At 40.3% G+C, this 22729-nt stretch overlaps 2 protein-coding genes across 3 annotated transcripts in view; one reads left to right on the top strand and one right to left on the bottom strand.

The window, feature by feature from the left end:
- The window catches only part of DSC1 (desmocollin 1), a 357277-nt gene that overhangs the window by 12286 nt on the left and 322262 nt on the right, over positions 1–22729 (top strand). The window lies entirely within an intron of this gene.
- The window catches only part of DSG3 (desmoglein 3), a 33466-nt gene continuing 15038 nt past the window's right edge, over positions 4302–22729 (bottom strand). Inside the window, exons 7-16 of the mRNA XM_047828393.1 lie at positions 22408–22536; positions 21919–22104; positions 18588–18859; positions 17835–17974; positions 15953–16177; positions 14094–14351; positions 9871–10010; positions 9285–9348; positions 7664–7911; positions 4302–6522 (exon numbers count right to left, since the gene is read on the bottom strand). Of these exons, the coding sequence (XP_047684349.1) occupies positions 5956–6522; positions 7664–7911; positions 9285–9348; positions 9871–10010; positions 14094–14351; positions 15953–16177; positions 17835–17974; positions 18588–18859; positions 21919–22104; positions 22408–22536 (2229 nt within the window). The 3' untranslated portion in view covers positions 4302–5955. The remainder of the gene's footprint in view (positions 6523–7663; positions 7912–9284; positions 9349–9870; positions 10011–14093; positions 14352–15952; positions 16178–17834; positions 17975–18587; positions 18860–21918; positions 22105–22407; positions 22537–22729) is intronic.

Raw genomic sequence — 22729 nt, 5'->3', positions numbered from 1 at the left:
AGAACAGATTGGTGATTGCCAGAGGTGGGGGGTGGGAGGTAGAACAAATGGGTAAAAGAGGTCAAGAGGTACAAACTTACGGTTATAAATAAGTCATGGGCATATAATATCCAGTTTGGTCACTGCAGTTAATACTGAATTGCATAGTTGAAAATTGTAAAGAGAATAGACCTTAAAAGCCCTTATCACAAGAAAAAAATGTTTTGTAACTACATATGGTGACAGGTGTTACCTAGACTAATCATGGCGATCGTTTCATAATATAAAATATTGAATCAAAATCTCTCTCCATAAAGTTATTTTTGTATCTTGCTACATGTCACGTAACTTCTAAATAGTGTGCTATCAAAGTCCTTCTTGAGGAGTTCACGAAAAAGGAGATTCCATGACTTTCGGGTAGCTTGTTTTCCTTGTTAAATGTGGAAGAGATGTCATTGTGCCCTGAAAAAGAACCTCACAAATGCTTCAAAATAGTAGCCAATCATGTATTTGCATTCTTTCTATCTATTCCTTTTTCTCTACCTTTTTATCCCTCTATCTCCCAATCTTAGAGATGGATATAGATTGCTCTGCCCTCTATGTCCAAATAGATGTATTTGCCTACAACGTACTACATTTTTCATCTTAAGAATTACATCTAGATTTCTAGTCTTTTAAAAATTATTTTCACTGTTTTCTTTGTATTCTTTCCAACTTTTCATGCTCTCCCCAAGTCTTAGAGCTGAACGCAAGCAGAGTATTTTGACAGAGTAATAATTATGTACTATTACTACCGAATTGCTATAGATAAACCTTTACATTTATGTCACTTTATTGAATGACCCTAAGGAAGTAAGTTGCTTCTCTGGGTCTCTGTTTGCCTGACTACAATCAGGGTTTCTGTAAGAATTAAATTAGAAGGTGTAGTTCTCCTGGCCACCTGGTTGTTCTTACCAGTGTCTAGAGTCTTCCTACTCTGGTCACTAGATCCATTTGCACTTGTTCTTTTAGACATCATTCCCTTGAGTTTTAACCATGTCTGTGTTGTGTTTAGATTTTTCTGTTTTACATTTTTTTTAAAGAAAAAAAAAAAAAGCAAAGACACCAACCTAGAATGGCCCATGTCTTGTCACAGAGGGATCAGGCAGAACAGAAGGAATCTCGGTCTTCACTTGTGGAAAACGTGGTTTCTGGCACCTGGAATTCAAAACAATTATCTTCTTTTCTTATCAGTGATTCCCCTTAATTAAAAATAATCTCAGACTGTGTTGTTGAACAAGTGTTAAAACATATCATCTCTGGGGGCGCCTGGGTGGCTCAGTCGGTTAAGCGTCCAACTTCGGCTCAGGTCATGATCTCACTGTTCGTGAGTTTGAGCCCCGCGTTGGTCTCTGTGCTGACAGCTCAGGGCCTGGAGCCTGCTTCCGATTCTGTGTCTCCCTCTCTCTCTGCCCCTCCCCTGCTCATGCTCTGTCTCTCAATAATAAATAAACGTTAAAAAAATTTAAAAAACCAAAGAACATATCATCTCTGGTTCAGAGTTACTCATTTTTAGACCCAGTGAAGACATGGAGAAAGTGCTGAATTGCCAATAACCAGAGGGAAATATCTTTAACTTTTACTTGTTTCTTAATTAGATGCATTGAAGCTTGTCAGTTGAGTGCATTTTTTTTTTTCACACTCTCACTTGACTTTTGAAAGTTAAGGTAAATTGACCTTGCTGTTCTTATTCTTCAAACTTTGTATAAATAGGAGGATCTGGGGATATTTTTGGAATTTACCTATATGGCCTTCTGGGGTTGATCTGGAACGTCTGAGTCGAGCCATCCACTTTTCTTCACTGAACATCCACTCTAATCCAGTTTCTGCTCCGCAAGTCTGCACTTGTGCAAGTCTGCACCCAAGGTGAATTGTACAGTTAAAGGATGAGGAAGGTCAGCCAAAGCAAGATCTAAAGTTCTGAAGATACTTATTTTGTGGCATCCCTTTAAAGGAAGACATAAAAATAACAGGCGTGTCCTGGGAGACAAACCCAGGCTTCTGGGACTGATGGCCTGATGGTCACCAGAGCCGTGGTACCTTTTTCATTATGTTAGGTTGGAGACCTTACCTTCTCTTTACTCCAGCTTTTCTCTCTGAAGCATTGTAGAATGTCAAAACATTTGTCTAAAGGACCGTTGCAAATTACCAAACAAATAATAAACGAGTGACAGCCCCACCTCATCCAGGACCTCCGCTAGCACCATTCCTGCGTGAAGAAGAGATCCAGAGTCCCCAGGTATTTCCTTTCTGACTAGGAGGATGGAAAAAACGTATCAACTAGAAAAAGATGTAAATTAGTGATACAAATACATATGTAAGTCAGTTATTTACATTATATTTCTTAATAACTATTAATTATAGAGAGTAGTTCCCCTTTTACTAAATGGTTAAGGAATACCCATAAATTTGTTGCCAAACAGTTTTATTCTAACAGTGTTACACTGTTGAAGTTTTAGGGTGTACTGTTTAAAATTTGTAATACATCAAGTAAAAAGACAGTTTGAAATTTTTTTTTTTTTTTGCTTAAAACAATTTTTATTTTTGGTGAAAAAATACAGATACATTTTTGCTTTGAGTTTACTTTTACATAGCAAATCAATGTTAGGGCCTCCTAGACAAGATTAATCTATTTTTATTAGAAAACACATTTATTTCCACTTCCCCCTCACATAGCCTTTGCTGCCATGACATAGATTCCTGGGCAGTTGGGCAATGCAGCAACGTTTCCAACTCACCTAAGTTGGGTTTTAAGAGGCAACATTAAAATACTTTGAGGATTCCGAAAATACTTTTGAACTTGGGATAAGGATAATTATGATTATTATTTAATTCCCACGCATAATAGAGGCAAATATCAACCATGTGTGATCTAGACCCCAGAGCGAGCTTCCCAGTGGTACCAGCAAGGCAACTTCCTTAGGACCTGGCAGCTGCTCCACAGTTCCCTCCACAGTCTAGTTCCTCCATAGAGTCTAGTTCCCTCCACAGTCTAGTTCCTCCACAGAGTCTAGTTCCCTCCATAGTGTCTTGTTCCCTCCACAGAGTCTAGTTCCCTCCACAGAGGCTAGTTCCCCGCCCCCCCACCCCCCCGCCCAGAGTCTAGTTCCCTCTACAGAGTCTAGTTCCCTCCACAGAGGCTAGTTCCCTCCACAGAGGCTAGTTCCCCCCACAGAGTCTAGTTCCCCCCACAGAGTCTAGTTCCCCCCACAGAATCTAGTTCCCTCCACAGAGTCTAGTTCTCCCCACAGAGTCTAGTTCCCCCCACAGAGTCTAGTTCCCTCCACAGAGTCTAGTTCCCCCCACAGAGTCTAGTTCCCTCCACAGAGTCTAGTTCCCCCCACAGAGTCTAGTTCCCCCCCACAGAGGCTAGTTCCCTCCACAGAGTCTAGTTCCCTCCACAGAGACTAGTTTCCCCCCCAGAGTCTAGTTCCCTCCACAGAGTCTAGTTCCCTCCACAGAGTCTAGTTCCCTCCACAGAGACTAGTTCCCCCCACAGAGTCTAGTTCCCTCCACAGAGGCTAGTTCCCTCCACAGAGGCTAGTTCCCCCCACAGAGGCTAGTTCCCCCCACAGAGGCTAGTTCCCCGCCCCCCCACCCCCCCGCCCAGAGTCTAGTTCCCTCTACAGAGTCTAGTTCCCTCCACAGAGTCTAGTTCCCCCCACAGAGGCTAGTTCCCCCCACAGAGGCTAGTTCCCCCCACAGAGTCTAGTTCCCCCCACAGAGTCTAGTTCCCCCCACGGAGTCTAGTTCCCTCCACGGAGTCTAGTTCCCCCCACGGAGTCTAGTTCCCCCCACGGAGTCTAGTTCCCCCCACGGAGTCTAGTTCCCCCCACGGAGTCTAGTTCCCCCCACGGAGTCTAGTTCCCCCCACGGAGTCTAGTTCCCCCCACGGAGTCTAGTTCCCCCCACGGAGTCTAGTTCCCTCCACGGAGTCTAGTTCCCCCCACGGAGTCTAGTTCCCCCCACGGAGTCTAGTTCCCTCCACGGAGTCTAGTTCCCTCCACGGAGTCTAGTTCCCTCCACGGAGTCTTGTTCCCCCCACAGAGTCTAGTTCCTTCCATAGAGACTAGTTCCCCCCACGGAGTCTAGTTCCCTCCACGGAGTCTAGTTCCCTCCACGGAGTCTTGTTCCCTCCACGGAGTCTAGTTCCTCCACAGAGTCTAGTTCCTTCCACAGAGACTAGTTCCCTCCACGGAGTCAAGTTCCCCCCACAGAGTCAAGTTCCCCCCACAGAGTCTAGTTCCCCCCACAGAGGCTAGTTCCCCCCACAGAGGCTAGTTCCCTCCACAGAGTCAAGTTCCCTCCATAGAGTCTAGTTCCCTCCACAGAGTCCCCTCACTTCAAGATGGGCACACTGCAGCTGTTGTTGAAGCAGCAGGATTGTCTTGACAGAACAGATCGCCCACACTTCTTTCCTAGCACATAACCTTCCTGTCAGTCATGGTGCCAGGGAGAGGGAAGAATGTTAGATGTAGGGACATTTAGGAGGCCTCTACCCACCCAGGTAGCCTCAGGACTGTGTCCTTCTGTGTTAAAACACACTTTATTACTCTGCATTCCATCTGGAAAAACAAATACGTTTTGAATATGGCAAACAAACAAACAAACCCAGAGAAGAGTATTTTATGTACAATTAGAGATAATGGAGCTCAACAATGACCTTGTAAAGACTCAGCTAAGACAAAAATGTTGATGAGCAGACAGAGTGTTCTCTCTGGGCTAAAGGCTGAAGATCTTGAATGACCAGAAATGATTTGAAGAACTGCATTGCCATCATGGCCATGTGCATGAAGTCATAACTTCTAAATCTAACATTGTTATGCTAGAGAATTAAATTTCTGAAGCTGTTTAAAAGGAGTGAGGCTTAACAGAGGTTACTGACAATCTCTTTCCATATCCATTTTTGACTTGAAATGGTGCTTATCATACATATTCAAAAATTTCACCATATGCTATTCTGGTCAGATGCCTCTTTTGCTTATGAGAAGAAACATGTTTTGTATTCTCACAAAGTCTGTGGACATTGTTAACGTAATAAACATCGCTATATGTCATACGTAAGCTACATCTACCTACTGACATTAAAAAAAAAATAGAGTAAAGTTCAAGAGCTATTAACACAAGATTTGTACTGAGAAGGGTGTAGGAAGGAGCTCGACGTAAATTATTTTCTTTGGATGGATCATTTCAAAGTAGTTTACAAAAACACAAAATATTATTTACACAATACTAAACTTTTCCTAAATGTTCTATGATATTTCTATTTCAAAACTGTCTTATTTTGAGAATTGAGGAATATACATACAGCAAGTTTAACGCATAAGCCAATAGCCCTTAGCTTGAGCGAAAGATGCATTTAGAGTCTCCCAACACCGAGAAGGTGGCAAAAACTCAGCTGCACCTACGTCCTTTTTCCAAGCAGCTCGAAATGCTTTAGCAAAGACCTTATGACTCTTACATCATTATTAGTGACATAAGAAAAGGTGACAGAGACAAGAACTGGGGCTCTTGACACCAAGTGCCTAATCCACTGAAACACACTGCATTTTATTTAAAGCGACAGATACCTTTCATTGGCACTGCCCAAATAGAAGTTTAAAAGCTGTCAATTATTAAGTGAAAATTTTCCCACTGAATACGATCTTAAGGTTTTTTGAGAAACATCAAGATTTACTACCACCTGAATGGTATTTGAGAAGTAAGAGTGACAACATGTTCAGTTTGGGGATATTAACTAGAAAATTTAAACTAATCATGATCAGTTTATGAGAGTACCAAATTAGTGCCCAATTAGACCAATACTGTGAGCTTTGCTATGCTACTTTGAACAGTTTGGTCCAACTATCTATCTTCAGCTGCTATGTTTATTCCAGTTCATTCTGGTCATAGCAGACGGGAACAAGGATCTTCTGTACTGATGGTATTATGTGACCCTCATAGCTCCGCCGGAGTTTGTAGGTTGCCAGGAACATTGGCAATGGGACAAATCACTCTTTCTGTCACTATCACATTTTGCGTGAGACGCGGCTCAAAGACTGTAGTGGAAGGTTGCACGAGAGAACCAGAGGCCGAGTAAGTCTCTGTTACCAAATAGCTACCAGGCTGCAAAGGGTCAGGCATGGCAATGGCTGGCTGGAGAACAGAGCCGGAAGCAGGCAAAGCGGAAGCTCCTTGACTGCCTGGCACAGGCTGGCCCCTAACGGATTCTGACTGTTGGATGTCTACGGAATAGCCACAGGGTTCAATCCTAGAATGGCCTTCTTGGGTAGGTGGCTGAGATTGTTTGGCTTCATCATCAATCCCGAGGCTAATCTCAGCAAGCTTTTTAAATTTGGGGCCAAGCGAGTCCAAGAAGCTGTCATCCAGCTCATCGGCAATAAAACTGCAACAACCCACGGAGCCCACGGGAGAACTGGGGGCACCCATTCCTTCGTTATCATAGATCAGCAAGCAGTCATTTGCTTCCTGGGTGTCGTCTTCTTCTGCACAGGCAAATGCTTTCTAAAGGTGGAGAAGAGTGGAAAAAATGAATTTTAAAAGCGTGTCAATTGAAGAATACAGTACCGTTCTCAGAACTCAAGGTTTGATCATGAATGTGTGATTTAGGTAATCCATAGAAGTAAAGGCACGTTTTGTATATCGACAGTCTTGTTACAGAAATTATCTGGTGTTTGGAGAACGGTATAGTTGACATTCTTTCAAAATCGAATCTGGCCTAGGCTTGTGTTTTAATTCTGGGTTTTGAAGGTACTAACGTGGATTTAGGCCTACAAAACGAATGTGTTCAAAGCCGGGAGGTTATTCACTAGGACAAGTGTGGGGTTTCCTGTGTGTACCTCTGTTAATGCTAGACTCCCCAAACCTTGTGGGAGCCTGACCCCTAACTACGGCTCACACCACACCTCAGAAAATCCCAAGAGTCCTCATCCCAAACAAGCTCTCCCTGCCAGTCACTGTGTCAGGATCTGCCTTCTCAGCAACAGGCCACATCCCAGGACTTACCAGCTCTGATACTGAAGCTGTGTGTGAAATCTGTTCTAATGATGCACCAATCAAGAGGCAAGACCTTCCTCTTAAAGTCTTCTCTGTTCCTGAACCCTTGTTCCTTTCAGTTCTATGCTTCCTCACGCTTCATCCGATCTTCGATCATATTCTTTTTTCCCACTTTTATTTTTGGGTCATTTATTCGATGGTTCTTCAACTTTTGGGGGCAAAGACTCCTTTGAAAATGTGAAAAATACTACAACCCTGTCTCAGAAAACTATGCATGTGTGTTCTGGCATACTTTATGGTATAGGAAGCACAAAGTAAGCTGCTTTGTATTCCTAAAGAAGTTGCTGCTGATCCTGACATGCAAAAGATTTTGCTTTCCATTGTTATTCCAGCTGGGGGGATGAAGTTCCACTTGTTATTTGATTTCCCTTTGTGTCTAAATACCATTTTTCCTTTTGACTAGTAGCCCCATTGTGGCAGCCACCTTACATCATCTGTATTATTTTGGCAAAGAACCCTATTTTTTCTTACATTTTAACAAGCTCTAAATAAAATAACAACACAAACGAATTGCAAAACTGAAGTATAGTCAAGTGAAAAGACATCTAATGTAAAGATAACAAAGCCACAGAGTTTTCGACCCAATTACCTGAGAAAAATAGGAGTCCAGGAAATTCATGCTTACTGCTCCTTCCCCATAGTCCTTATTGGTTCCTCCAGTGGAATGCCTTGTTCTCATGGTTCCAGACTGTCCTGCAGAACCAATGCCAAGTCCGGTGCCTGTGCCGAATCCTGCAGCGGCCCCAGATCCTGTAGCTGCTCCAAGCTTGGTGGTCAGTTCCATTCCCGAAGCTCCTTCTACCACTGTCCCTCCAGCATATGTATTCATACAAACTTCTAAAAACGGGAGAGAATTCTGTAGCATCTTATGCTGTAATTTTTTGAATTGTTTTTTGATATCCCTGAACAGATGCCAAGTAAAGCAAATAAGTATATAAGTGGGAGAAATTACAATTAAATGACTAGAGGTGGTAAGAACATCCTACAGTCTGATATGTGAGAGTAACAGAGGAGATGAGGCTGTAACAGAAGACCTTAGCAGATGAAATAGCTCTGCAAGCATACTAATTGAAAAATATACACAGGAAATAGGTTTTCAGTGACAAGAGCCAGAAATAATAAAGCAAAAACAGAATATTCAGCACAGAGCCATGGAAAGCTTCTAAGGCAATGCTTATTTGTTTTCAGGAAAAAAAGAAATTGAAATTAAGCTGTCATATTGCTGTAGTATGGAAACTAAAGAGGGAACATGCATAATATAATCAAGCAAATTAGCAGGCACTAATTTAGTGTCTTGGAGCCTAAAGAAAATTTAACGAGTTATGACTATTCTATTACCTTTACATTACACTTTCATGGAAAATTATATTTTTCTAGAGAATTCTGAATATAGTTTTTGCTATGTAAATGAAATGGGAGAAGCAGGTGAGGATCTGGGGTAGCTGATAAAGGCAGACATTTTGGGTGATCTCATGCAGACTTTGCAGGCTAGATATTTAAAAACAATCTGTTGCTATGTGTGGAATTAAGAAAAAATTTTAATATTAAGCATTAGTTCTTGTTCCTCCAGTGTATGCCTTAGTTGTGGCATTGAGATAATATGAATAAAATGGTCATTTGGTAAGCCAAAGAAATAAATAATTTCACCTATGTCACAACATAAACGATCTTGTCCCATTATGCTTGAATATGAAACTGTTACTTGAACTCAAATCGGGGTATTGTTAGTTCTGGGGAAGGAAGAAGGGCAACAATATAGAAGATGTGCACATGTGAGGTTTAACTGCAAATATTATCCAATGTTAAGAATAGTCAGAGTTGAGTGGTAGGTACACAGTATTTGCTATATTTTCCTTTACATTTTCTACATGTGAACTCTTTCCTAATTAAAAAAAAATAGTAATTGAGAGCTATACTTCAGTTTATCAAAGTTTGGAAAATATATAACAAATCTTCAGATATTAAAAATGGCGGCATCACTGGACAATGAACTTCAACGAACTTACTGAAACCTGAGCTAGGTCATGGAATTGACTGATATACTAATAGTAAATCTTTTCATTGAAACCCATTGTTCACTGGTAACATCTCCCCAGCATGTGTACATATGTGCAAATTATTAAGAAAATGATTTAGAGCACTTATTATTTTTCAGTATTTCTTATTTAATCCAATATTGCCTTAAAAATATCCATTTGTTGTTCACTTACCAGAATTTTCCATGAAATCGGCTCCATTGGCAGTTATAGGCGGCACACGAATATTTGTGATTTCCTGCAAACCAAAATAAATATATTTAAATGTCCCCAAAATAAATATATTTAAAAATGAACCAAATTTCATGGCAATATGGGTGAAATGGGCTGTTTGCAAAAGATGACTTTACAAGAAGCCCAAATTATTGCAGGACTAACCATTTTTATGATGTAACATCTGAAGAGCTATGGTCCTAAAAGGTTCCATTTATTTCAGCATTGACTCACAGAGGTCTTTAAAGATCGAGGAGTGTCTTATTTTTATACCCTGCTACTGTTTTTCCTATCTGAATATAAATCTGAGTTTGCTCTATGTGATTGAAATAAATGTTTTAATATTTTTTTAATGTTTATTTATTTATTTTGAGAGAGAGAGAGAAAGAGTGCATTTGTGAGCAGGGGAGGGGCAGAGAGAGAGGCGAGGGAAAATTCCAAGCAGGGCTCAATCCCAGGAGATCAAGACCTGAGCCAAAATCAATAGTCGGACCAACCGACTGAGCCAAACAGGTGCCCTGAAATGTTTTAGAAACTGGGTCCTCACCTTGTCTTCAGGTTGAGCTCCTTCGATTCCCCACTGATGAATTGTTCCTTCCGAACCATCAGGAACTGGGATAAATCCTCCTGCCACTCCCCCCATAGAACCCATCCCGCAGTCACAGATCAGCAGCAGAAGAGGGACCACTGGTTATAAAGGAAAACAAAATATTGCAACATTTGAGTCATTTGGAAACAATTTGACGTGACAGTTGTCTGAAAAGTTACAAAGAAAATACAATATTTTCAGTACTCATGGAACATCTAATAGAAAGAAAAATTAGTTTCTACAAAATAAAGTGTAAGCATCCTAAAATTTCATATAATTATGAAACCGAAGGAGATAGATCATTCTTGTGATATGTGTATTTTCTTAAAACAGGGACTGTTTGATGAATGGTAAAAGTGGTTGTTCAATTCCTCAATCCTTTTCTGTAGTAGATATATATTTTTATTGCATTTATTTGTATATGCTGAGCTATGTATATTACGTCAGGTGAATACATACCTGATTGGTCAGGATTTTGGGCAGGTGGGCGGGGTAACGTTCCTGTAATCAGGACTCTACAGATCTAGTAAACAGCAATTAACTGGCAAACTCCCTCCACAAGTAGAATGATGAGCTAATACCAATGCATTCTTAATTGTGATTTAAGAATCTCTAGCTTGGAGGGGGCTTCCAGTCAGGGTAATTTTCATTCTTTCTGTGCGTATCTGTCACATCTCAGCAATAAAGATTAACATCATTCTCATGCTAATGGACCAAGAGAAAAATGTACTCTTTCTTGAAAAGAAGCCCTGGAAAGCTAGGTAGTCAGTGACCCCACCCTCACGTCTGGCCTGTCAAGTCTTCTTGAATCCTCACGTTTGAATTCTGTCCATTTAGAGGTGGTTTAGTGAGGGGTTTAAGAGCACAGCCTCTGGAGTCAGACTTGCAGGGTTTGTATTTTGGCTCCAACCCTCACCAGCTAGATACGTTATATCATCTTTTCTCATTTCTATGGATTCATCCAGAGAATGGGAGAATGCATTTGATCTATATCATAGCTTATCGTGAAGATGAAATAAGTTAGTAGTATAAGAAAGGGTAGTGAGTGCTATGAGGATTTGCTGGTATTGTTTGGATGGGTTACGTCAGTTATGCAAATTAGGTCAGTCCTGTATATTAGCTCTATACAAAATGAAAAAAGGCCAAGTATATAAATAAAATAGGTTGGGCATAATTGATGTATTTTCTTAAAGTCTAATATAATGTTCATGTAAATGATACTACTACAGGCTTTTTTAAATTGCCATTCTCAATTTCATGACTTTGTTAGTGTGCGGGATTGAGTCCTATGAGTTGACAAATTAGTTTTTTGGTGATGAAGGTACATCTGTACGCTGAGCATTTTTAGGTGGGCATGAATAATCTTTTAGTGATCTTGCTTGTCACTGTATCTGCAACATATATCTGCTTTTTATATATGTATCCAGAAAAAGTTTTCCAAAGTGTTGAGTGCATTTCTACGGTCTGAAAAATGTGTGTTCTGTCCTGCGCAAAAATCAAAACATGGCGTTTTTTCAAATGGTAGCAACACAGGAAGCAAATGTGATCGTGAGAATATAACACAGTGTGTCCTCTCTGATTGCCATCTGGAGCCGCAATCCCAAATGTACAATGGCCTGCCTCTATGATTTATCCACACCGTTAAAGTCAGCATTTCAAAATTAAGCTCATCAATGCCACCCTATGTATCTGTGCCTCATCTAATATTTCCAGTTTCATTGAGTGATTTTTTTTTTAATTTTTTTTTCAACGTTTATTTATTTTTGGGACAGAGAGAGACAGAGCATGAATGGGGGAGGGGCAGAGAGAGAGGGAGACACAGAATCTGAAACAGGCTCCAGGCTCTGAGCCATCAGCCCAGAGCCCGACGCGGGGCTCAAACTCACGGACCGCGAGATCGTGACCTGGCTGAAGTCGGACGCTTAACCGACTGCGCCACCCAGGCGCCCCTCATTGAGTGATTTAAGTGACAACTGAATTCAGTGGTTCAGCTGGGTTTCTTATCCATTCTTCATATTCATCAGTCTCCAAATCTTCTCCACGTAATGGAGATTACGTGTACATCTCCATTACACGTATAACAAATATAATTGTTATATTGTAAATATAACAATGCCTCACACATTTACCCTTTCTTTTCCAGTCTCATATCACAGCTCTGAATCTGGCTTCGATCATCTCCTTGCAAGTATTACAATAACCTCCTAACTGTAATTTCATTTCTAATTTAGCGCACACACCACTGCCCGTGTTATCTTTCCAAAACACAAATATGAACATGCTAGGTTTTTATTCAGACACGTTCAGCAGCTCTTTTTTCTCATAACTTAAGGAACAAACACCATAACAGGTGTATGTAAGCCCTTTCAAGTTGGTGCCAGTGCATTCTCCAGGTTCAGCTCCTTTACTGTCCACAGTTTCCCCATTTGTTAGCCTCCCAACATGTGAGTCCTAAAACAGGAGAAGCATTTTCTGGCTTTTGCCCAGTGCTGTTGCCCTTTGGAAACACTTTCCCCTCTTTTTGTACTTATACCTGACTCATTTTTCGAGCCACAAATTGATGATTCTCCTATTCTGTGAAGCCCCAGTAATAGCCCTTGGCAGTAAATTCTTCGATAGCTGTTAATCATGGTATAGTTTCTTCCATAGACTGAGACACACACACATCTGTGAACTACGTGAAAACCAGAATCAGGTTCCCTTTTTCAGCTGGATGCTTGTCAAGACTCACATAGATGCACTTGGAAAATTTGGTTTTGAAATCGAGTAATATGATATTGAAAAACTGAAAGGTACCGCAATTTCAGCTGTTAAATGACATGGTGCGTGATAACTGCAAAATAGGAAACACTTGTGAGGAAGGAGGAAGGAGAATATACCACGTGTGTTGGACGACTCTGGAGGTCACATCACAGTTGTAAATATAACAACTTACTATTTTTTTTAATAAGAAGAGATATGAACAAATACAGCAAACATTAATATCTATTAAGTCTGCATGATGGCTATGTGCGTGACTGTCATGTAATTTTCTGTACTTCTTTGTGGTTTGAAAGTATTTCACAGATTTTTAAAAAGTTTAAGCGAAGAGGTTGGAGTGGACTTGATTATCACGCACAGTCATTTTATTCTAAAAGCCTATGGTTCTGTAATAAATTTGGGAAGAGATTGTGAATTTTTCAAAGGTTTTTCTTATATAAGAGTTTGCCATGAAGTTCTTTTACATAGAGACCTATTACATTCAAAATATTATTTGGTTCAAAAGATTTTGATTTACATGCAGCTTTTTAGAAACCTGTCCATTAAATAAAATAAATTTTGCTTTTATTGAAAAACAAAACGTGTAGTTTCCCCACATGTGTTCAGTAAACTTAATCTTATTAAGTAAAAGCCGTTAAGAGGGTGTGTATATGGGTGGTAAGCTATTTTCAGGAAGTGCTGGATTAAGCAATAATTTTTCAGGGCCCCTGATGTATTAATGTTCATTATAGAGCTCAAACCTCTATATTCTCTATGGTTTTCCTTAGATTTATTTGGCCAGGGTTCTCCTTCTATTTTATTTTATTTTTTTAAATTTTTTTTCAACGTTTTTATTTATTTTTGGGACAGAGAGAGACAGAGCATGAACAGGGGAGGGGCAGAGAGAGAGGGAGACACAGAATCGGAAACAGGCTCCAGGCTCTGAGCCATCAGCCCAGAGCCTGACGCGGGGCTCGAACTCACGGACCGCGAGATCGTGACCTGGCTGAAGTCGGATGCTTAACCGACTGTGCCACCCAGGCGCCCCTCTCCTTCTATTTTAAAATCTCATGAGATTTTAATATGGAGAAGACATTTTAGAAAGTAGTGCATTGTGGATAAAGGCGTTATTTTGATTATGAACATTACTGGCAGTGTGTAGAAAGTTCATGCTTTAATTTTTTCTTGTTGATTCTCTTGCACTGTTTTCTAAATGTCTAACATGTATGACATGCTTTGTTGTATTATGAATATAGATTGTTGGCAAATGACATGCTAACTTTAAATATCTCAGATTCTTCCTGAAAATGCCACTTTCCTCTATCTTTGCCTAGAACGCAGTTAAGGAATGGCTCTACGTCGCAAAGGTGGCATCCTGTGCAGCATGCCTCCGCAGAGACTGATTCCACATCCAAAACGGAATTTAACTTTGGTATACTCACATAGCAACAGCAGAAGACCAAGGAAGATCAGGCCGATGGCTGCAGGTCCCAGCCTCCATGATGAGCCTCCACCTATGCGTTCAGGGTCTTTGTGCCCGTTAGAATTTCCACAGGTGTCCCTGTTGTCACACTGACAGACTTGTAGAGTCAGGCTCTCTGGTGTCTCACACTGTCTGTCCTGACTGTCGGTAACTGTGAGCGAGATGGTGTACGTTCCAGGAGACACCTGCTGCTGGGCATTAAGGAGGGCGGAAGTAGCTGCAGACAAACATCATACAAATCAACAGCAGGACAAGGTGTCTTTTGCCCTTCAAACTGCCTGTTTTTGCTAACAGAACCAGGGGTGCCTTAAACATCATGGTCACAAATAGTGAGACTGATAGTAAGGTGAGATTTGAGCAGTTATTAGTGAGAAGGGGTTCAGTTGGGTAAAGCAGGCTGCACTTCCTCCTTGTCCTTCTTTCTGCCTCTGTTATTGTCACTCATGAAGACCCAGTCCTACCCTGATATTTCCCTTGAAAGATGATGGGAGGCAGGTATCGTGTTGACACGAAGCCCCCCCTCCTGTGACGTAACCACTCTCCTGTATGTCTGCACCAACTCCCTGGACTCTGGTTGTGGCCCTCGGAACGAATGCCTTCCCCATGAGTTCGTGTTTTTATGCCTGACTTATCAAGACTGAGTTTCTGCTTTGGCTTCCACTATGCCAGCTGTTCCTGATAGTTTGCATCCCCTGTGCCCAAATGCTGGTTGTTGTATGGGATTCTCTGAAGTGACGGCCTGTTGCCTGTCTGTCTCGTGAATATTGATCACCCTCCATTCTCCATTGCTGTGTTGTCCCTTTCTAAGTGGGCTCCAGCAGCAGCTCTTGCAAGCTGCAGAGTTGTGTCAACTGGATCACTCTCGATCCTACCCTGCCCTTTGGTACTGTGCCCGAGCCACCCAGTCCACACCGTTGCCTTGTGCAGCCTCACCCAAGCAGGTGTGCTTAGTGCTGGCTCTCCTCTGTCTCTGATGTCTTGTGTGCGGCCTTTTTATTGGCCACGTGCCATGTGCCAGTAAACCCGTTTGGACCCAAATGCTACACGCGTAATTTGGAGCTCGAGACTTCTACCAAGATCAGTAAGGCCCTCGGAAAGAAGGACGTGGAGAACAAGATCCCAATTGCTGATACTTATGGCTAGGGTGCGATAGAGCATATTCATGGAAGGGGGCAAGACTGGTTCAGAAAAGAGCTGGGGAAACATGAGAAGATACTTATTAAGTCCAATGGCTATTTCTATGAGACTGCTAGAAAATATAGGTAATGTAAGTTTAGCATGATAAAAGTTAGGAGAAATGGAAGGATGGATTAACTCTTTCTCACTGGCTAATGGGCTAATGGGAATTTCAGTCCCTCATGCTCTCAAAATTCCTGACCAGTGACAGACTAAGTAGCACCGCCAGTGAGCCTTCAACAGGCAACTCGTCTAGTGCTTCATGTCTGTTCACAATCTGCCCTGTTAGGAAAAGTTTATAAATTTAGAAATTTAAACAGCTCTGCAATAAAATAGATGCCCGACTCTCTTCTTTTTATGGTGTGCTGTGGAGGTAGAAATGAAACACTAAAAGCATGAAAATGTAAAACAGACTGCACCCGAAAAACAGAAAATGATAAATGGCGCTAACATTGTATCGTATCATTCCTTTTCTCTTCTGAAGAGAGAAGAAATTCATGAGACTAGGACCACATCTTCATTGCAAATAATTTTTTCAATTATTCTTGGAAAAGACTTGCTCCCAAATGAGCTCTTTTATCCATCTGGAAATAGAAAGCAGCAGCAACTTTCATTTACGGAAGCAAGTTTCCTATTACTCACCATTGAGTGTTGTGATACTCCATACAACTGGCAATTTTAGACGCTGCTCCTCCAGGGAAAATGTGTAGGGGCCAGTATATTTATTGTCTAGTGCTCTAGCTGAGACAACCACAGAAGGCCGTGAACTACAAATTGTTGTCTTTTCAAGGACGATTGTTGGACAGTTTTCATTAAAACTGGGTACTTCAACATATACGGTGCCTGTAGAAGTTTTACCTGTGTTTTCTGTAAGAATAACATTTTAGAGTTAAAGAAATATACAGAATAAGATGTACCCAAGAAAATATTTTACTTTTTTTTAATGTTTATTTGTTTTTGAAGAGAGAGAGAGAGAGACAGATAGAGTGCAAGTGGGGAACGGCAGAGAGAGAGAGGGCGGAGACACAGAATCTGAAAGCAGGGTTCAGGCTCTGAGCCATCAGCACAGAACCTGATGCGGGACTTAAACTCATGAACCGTGAGATCATGACCTGAGCCAAAGTCGGATGCTTAACCGGGTGACCCAGGAGCCCCGAGAAAACCTTTCAAATGTCTCTTGCATGCAGCCACCTTAGTATGTCTTCTCATGAGAAATTATGTTTGTTATTCTTTTTTTTTTAATTTTTTTTCAACGTTTATTTATTTTTGGGACAGAGAGAGACAGAGCATGAACAGGGGAGGGGCAGAGAGAGAGGGAGACACAGAATCGGAAACAGGCTCCAGGCTCCGAGCCATCAGCCCAGAGCCTGACGCGGGGCTCGAACTCATGGACCGCGAGATCGTGACCTGGCTGAAGTCGGACGCCTAACCGACTGCGCCACCCAGGCGCCCCTGTTATTCTTACAAGTAAAAAGATGTCATTTAATTTCCATATCTTGTAAAAAGCAAATTTAAATTTGTCAACTTAGCTGGTGACTGTAATTGGTAGCATTGGCTATTAAGTTAACATGCTTGAAACCAAGACCTCTGAGGCGATGCATTCACTGATTACCAATAGAATCAACATAAAAACAATAGTTTTCTTCAATTTCTCCATGCCAGTGCATGGACCTGGCACTAGGTGAAAGATTTTTGCTTCTAAACCTTGAGCCAAAGTATTTGAAATAAACAATGATTTATTTTTATCATCCAAGATATAGAAGTTAATTGAAGAAAAAACTTTCAATGTTGACAATCTCAAATTTCCCAGTGGTGGGATTATGTGAATAATTTCTGTTGTTTCCTGTGTAGCTTTTTGCTGTTTTTCCAGGTGATATGATTTTTGGTGTTTATTCTTGTTTTATTTTCCTGTGTTTGCTTATTGCCTGGGCATCAATTTCTTTATACTTGATGGAACACAAACACTCAATGAATACTATTTTTAAGACATCCCAGAAGATTTTATTGTTCAGTGATATAGTCACATGAGGTCTCTGTCAGTAGCTTCCTTTATAAGTAACTCAAAAAGTCATCTCACATTCAAGCTGAACTTTCCTGACAGGCATTATGTATCAGTCTTTATCCATCCTCTAAAAACCAGAAATTCCTGGAGGCCTAAAGATTCTGCCTCAACACAGCAAACCAGAGGGACTGAACACAGAATTCACTGGTACTACAAACTCCATTGAGAAAGTGGAATGCTCAGTTTTTTGGATTCAACTGCCTCAGATTTGAGACCCAAGGCCCCGAAGATAATTAACTGTATTTAGTGGTGAGCTAATATGTTAAGTAATCATAATCATCTATTCATAAAGAAATGCCAATTGGAGTAACATTTCTCTAAAAGTGATTGAAATATATATTTTTTAATTTTTATTTTTTAAGTAATCTCGACACCCAACGTGGGGTTCGAACTCACAATCCCAAGATCAAGAATCACATGCTCTATGGAGCCAGATGCCCCATTTTGAAATATTATTCTTACCATCTATGGCCAGAACCTCAGCTGTGATTGTCTTGTTAACTATGAAAGTAGAATCCCGATCGATGTTTTTGACAAATTTGATTTGAGCAGTTTTTGGATCAATGAATAGCAAACCACCATCATTACGTCCCATGATGTACCTGTTTTATGATAGAAAGGATAATAGTTTTCTTTCAAGTATGGAATGTTTACCTATTTAATGAAAATGACTCATTTTATATTTAATATATTTATATTTAATTTAAGACATTGAAAGATACTTTTAGAAATGGCAGCAGAAAATCAGCATATTAGCATGGACAAGCACTATTTCATAATCCTTAAGTATTAGCCTGGTTTTTCAGTTTTCTACACTGTGCAATAAAATAATTGTGTCCTTGCTCTTACACTAACTAGTCTGCATGGTGTTCTTATATTGGGTCATGTATGTTTTGTAGGTGCTGTGTACCAAGGTCTTCTGGTGAACTTCTACTCTTTTTAAAGACTCAACTGAAAGTTTCTGTGAAATTTTTTCCCGATTTCTCTTGACAGGCTAAGACATTCTCTTAGTTTACACTTTAACTTACGCTCATGTTATCTTTACTCATAGCATAGTATGTTCCGTGATTTGGCTACATGTCTCTTCTTGAGTTATCGAGTTGTTTGAGTTGGCTCTTTGTATCTCTGTATTCTTGGCATATAATGTTGGGGTGTTATTTTGTAGTAGCTTGTAAATTAAAACGACATCAAGGAATAATGTAAAAACAATCTTACTTGACGTATGAGGCAGCTTTTCTGGTGTCTTCATCCATGGCTTGATATGTTCCCAGGACATAATTGACCAATTTTTTAGTACTTATGCCTTTCTGCACAGTAAATGTCTTGGAAGCGGGATGGAACATAATTCCTTCTTTCACATTCACCACTTTAATCATGACTGGGGTTGACTGGACTCGATACTGAGAGATTACTGATTGGTGAAATTCAGCTTTGTTTTTGACAGCAATACCAAGTTGCACATTTTGTAGTTGCTCATAATCTAGAGGCTGGAGTAAAAAATAGAAGGGAAGATGTATCACAGAAATACAATCTGGTGAAACCAGAAGAGGAAAAGAGAACTTTATGTTACATGCTATGAGTGGCTGTTTTTATTTCTCCATAGCAAGACAATTTCAGAAATGATTGTAATGTTGGGATAGAGAAATCATTAAAATTTTTAACTTATAAGACTTCAGCTTCTGAACTGATACTTACAAAACAGGGTACCTCTTTGTAGACTACTAAAACATCATTATAGCTCCTTTAGGCTCTGTGGTGCGATGGAAAGAATCCCAAATTTGCTACAGTAGCATGGTTTGAATCCTGGTTCTGTGGCCTAATAGCTGTGTGACTCATAGCAGAATATTTAATTTCTCTGATTCTCAAATTGTCACTGCTGAAAAAAACCCCAAATCTTACCTCATCAGATTGTTGTGAGGACTTCACAAATTTTGTCCCCAAATGCATTCCTAAAAATGGCAGTTATAGCCATTCAGAGAATAGCTACTGGATTCGTGTGCAATAGCGTCTTTCCTGATTTAAAAATTTCTAGGTGGCAAAGGCGGACCATCATAATAAACTTGGTTGGCCAATATGCATCTGAAAAGCAGTGGGTGGGTGGCCCACCAACTCTTTGTAGAACCATTTTCAGATGGTCTTGCATGATAACTATTTGTTTGACCATCTTATTGATGTGGCCCAAATCAAGGACTGAGGAATCCCAGGAAAGCTTCTTCCATTCACTAATACATTTTTTTGAGTGTGATGAGATAAGGAAATGTTCATTGGGGACACATTTGTATATTACTGAAAACAATTAAGGGCAGAGTTCTGGATTTGAGTTTTAAGTCTGTAATGAGTAGTTTTGTGAGCTCAAGCATTCCCCAAGGGAGTGGAGGAGAATGTATAAACAGGTAATTATAATACAAGGGGAAAATAACAAGAGAAATTATAGAATCTATGCGCAAAAGTGAGTGAATACTTCTACTTGGGACAGTTAGGAATCCTGAGATGTTTCAAGTGAGCTGAGTGCTGAAGGATGAGGAGGATTTTTTCAGGCAGAGGTGAAGCGTTTTCAAATGCCCAGAGTTACAGAAAGTGACAGGGAGCTGGCTGCAGGTGGTGAGAGGCCTTATATATAACTCTGAGGAGGCTGAAGGTCATGTTGAAGGCCAGCAGCTGGTCATCAATCCTGGCTGCGATTAGAGTTCTCTGAGGAGTGTTTAAGACCCTCCTTTGCCTGGGCTTCCCCCCAGACTAACGGAACCCATAGTTCCTACATTGCCATGGCTGAAGAAGAGTTGTAGGTGATTCAAGTGAGCAATAAGAGTTGAGGGTTGGGGCACCTGGGTGGCTCAGTTGGTTAAGCGACTGACTCTTGATTTCAGTATAGGTCATGATCTCACAGTTGTGGGATTAAGCCCCACATTGGGCTCTGCACTGAATGTGGAGCCTGGTTGGGATTCTCTCTCTCCCTGTCTCTCTCTGCGCCTCTCTCACTCATGCACAGCATGTTCGCTCGCTCTCTCAAAATAAATAAAGAAACTTAAAAAAAAAAAAAAAAAGAATTGAGGACCACTTTCACAGCCAATGGAGAACAAGGAATGATTTTAAAGAACAGAATGATCCAAATTGTTTTTAAGAAAAGCATGTTAGTAGACCGGTGGCAGGAGGAGGATGAAGGAGGAATAAAGGACATCAATCAAGAAGGATTATAGACATCTAGGGGTAAGGAGGCAAGGCCAGGTAGAGCACAGGCCAGCAGAAGGAAGACCAGGGCCAGACTTTAAGGACAATTTCCAGGGCAGAATTGGAGGACTGGCTGTTTGTTGTGAGGAAAGATATGGCCCAGGTTTCTAGTGTGGAAACTAGACGACACTGATACAGGAGCGAGAATACCTCATTTAAGGGATTGCTGGGGGTTTATAATACACCCTTGCAGGTGAGGATGGCCTCAGCCCTCTCTCTGAAAAGCAGAGTAATAGGAGCTGCTTCCACAGCTTCCAGAAATCAGGCATTCCCGCAATGTTATGCCCTTGTTAAGGGCATATTATGGGTCTGACACTCTACTGGACTCAAGGAAATAAAGAAAGAAGGAATGTCCCACATAGTCCGGTGTCCTGTGCCAAAGAAGGTCTTCAAATAGTGGTTATTTTTTCTAGTCTGTATAGTGTCCAGGCAGAAATACCCTTACCCTTACGTTATTCCAGATTGGATTCTGTGTGTGGGGCAGGGGGAGTGTCTGTTATAGCTAAGCATGTTAAATGGAAGGTTTACTCAATTATTATTTTTTATCTTGCAGATTTAAGTATACAGCCCCATTTTCCAAAAAGTTGTTATTTTTCCCCTCTTATGACTGTAACTAATCCACTTAACACAAATTGATAAATTCACAAGCCACAATACCATGTATTCTTATCTTTTCCTAACTTTAATTGTAGAGAGTAAATGGATTAAGTCAATAAATGTGTTTTACATTCTGGTGCTTAAAGCAGGCACACCTATGAATATATGTATATTAGTGTGTGCTTACTATAGAAACTATGATAGCTTGGAAAGAAATAAATCAACATGTTTAAAAAAAGCTGTCCTGAGGCACCTGGGTGACTCAGTTGGTTAAGCTTCTGACTCTTGGTTTCGGCTCAGGTCATAATCTCATGGTTTGTGAGTTCAAGCCCCATGTCGGCTCTGCACTGACAGCATGGAGCCTACTTGGGATTCTCTCTCTCTCCTTCTTCTTCTTCTTCTTCTTCTTCTTCTTCTTCTTCTTCTTCTTCTCTCTCTCTCTCTCTCTCTCTCTCTCTCTCTCTCCTCCCTTTTCCATTCTCTCTCTCTCTTTTTCTCTCTCAAAATAAATAAACTTAAAAAATACAGTAAAAAGAAAGCTGTCCTTAGGTATTGGGGCTATGTTTGTGTCTTTAAAAAATTCTATCTACTTTTATGTGTTTTCTTCATTTTCTGTAAAGAAGAGGTTTATTATTAATAAGTGAATAAAGTTTATTTGTAGAAATGATAGAGTTTGGGCTAATATGGAATAGTTTTACCACTGAAGAGAAATAGAACTTACCTTAACCACCTTCAGGATACCTTCATTGGTTCTGGGATCAGTTTGTATTTCAAACCAATTCCCTTCATTTCCAGAGGTAAAGAAATACACTGCAAGCCAATTATCTGTGAATTCTTCATCCCAATCTGTAACTTGAAATCTAATCAACTCAGAACTTAAAGTGTTTTCCTCAATCTGTACTGAATACTAAAAAGGAGAGAAGCAGAATTTTGAGTTATTGTCAGCTTTTATCTAAAGAGAGTATATTTATTCTGAATAGCATATATCATTAATTCTGAAATTATGTATTGCCCCTTGCTTGTTACTAAATTCTTATATTTTACAAAAGCTTCTTTTTTAAGAAAAATGCAGACAACGTAAATAGAAGCCAGCAAGCAGGCAAATATTGAATTAGGATGGCAATATATTGTATAAATACAATGGGATGGTAGTATTGTAGTATAAAATTAAGAAAAAATCATAAATTATTCTTCAAGAGGCAAGGTGTACCTGAGATTCTCTGAACATTGGGAAATTATCATTGACATCTTTTACTTTAATACTACATTCACATTGAGTTGAAAGTCCTTCTCCGTCTTTGTCTGCACCACTCACAACAAGATGATAGCTGCTAACTTGCTAAATTTGGAGAAAAATAAAAAAAAAAAACATAATTAATCTCCAGCACCAAGAATACAAATAACACCTACCTGCTTCCTATGGGGGTGAAAATATTCAAGTTCATAGTTTATTCTCGAGAAGGATCACATGAGCTGTTCATTGTCCAGCATAGAGGAGGCATGTGGGGCTCTGGATGGTTGGGTAAGTTTTT

This window comes from Prionailurus viverrinus, chromosome D3 (genome assembly GCF_022837055.1).
Source record: "Prionailurus viverrinus isolate Anna chromosome D3, UM_Priviv_1.0, whole genome shotgun sequence".
NCBI classification, from domain to species: Eukaryota; Metazoa; Chordata; class Mammalia; order Carnivora; family Felidae; genus Prionailurus; species Prionailurus viverrinus.
Note: the sequence above shows the minus strand (reverse complement) of the source record. Positions and strands in the feature narration are given on the sequence as shown.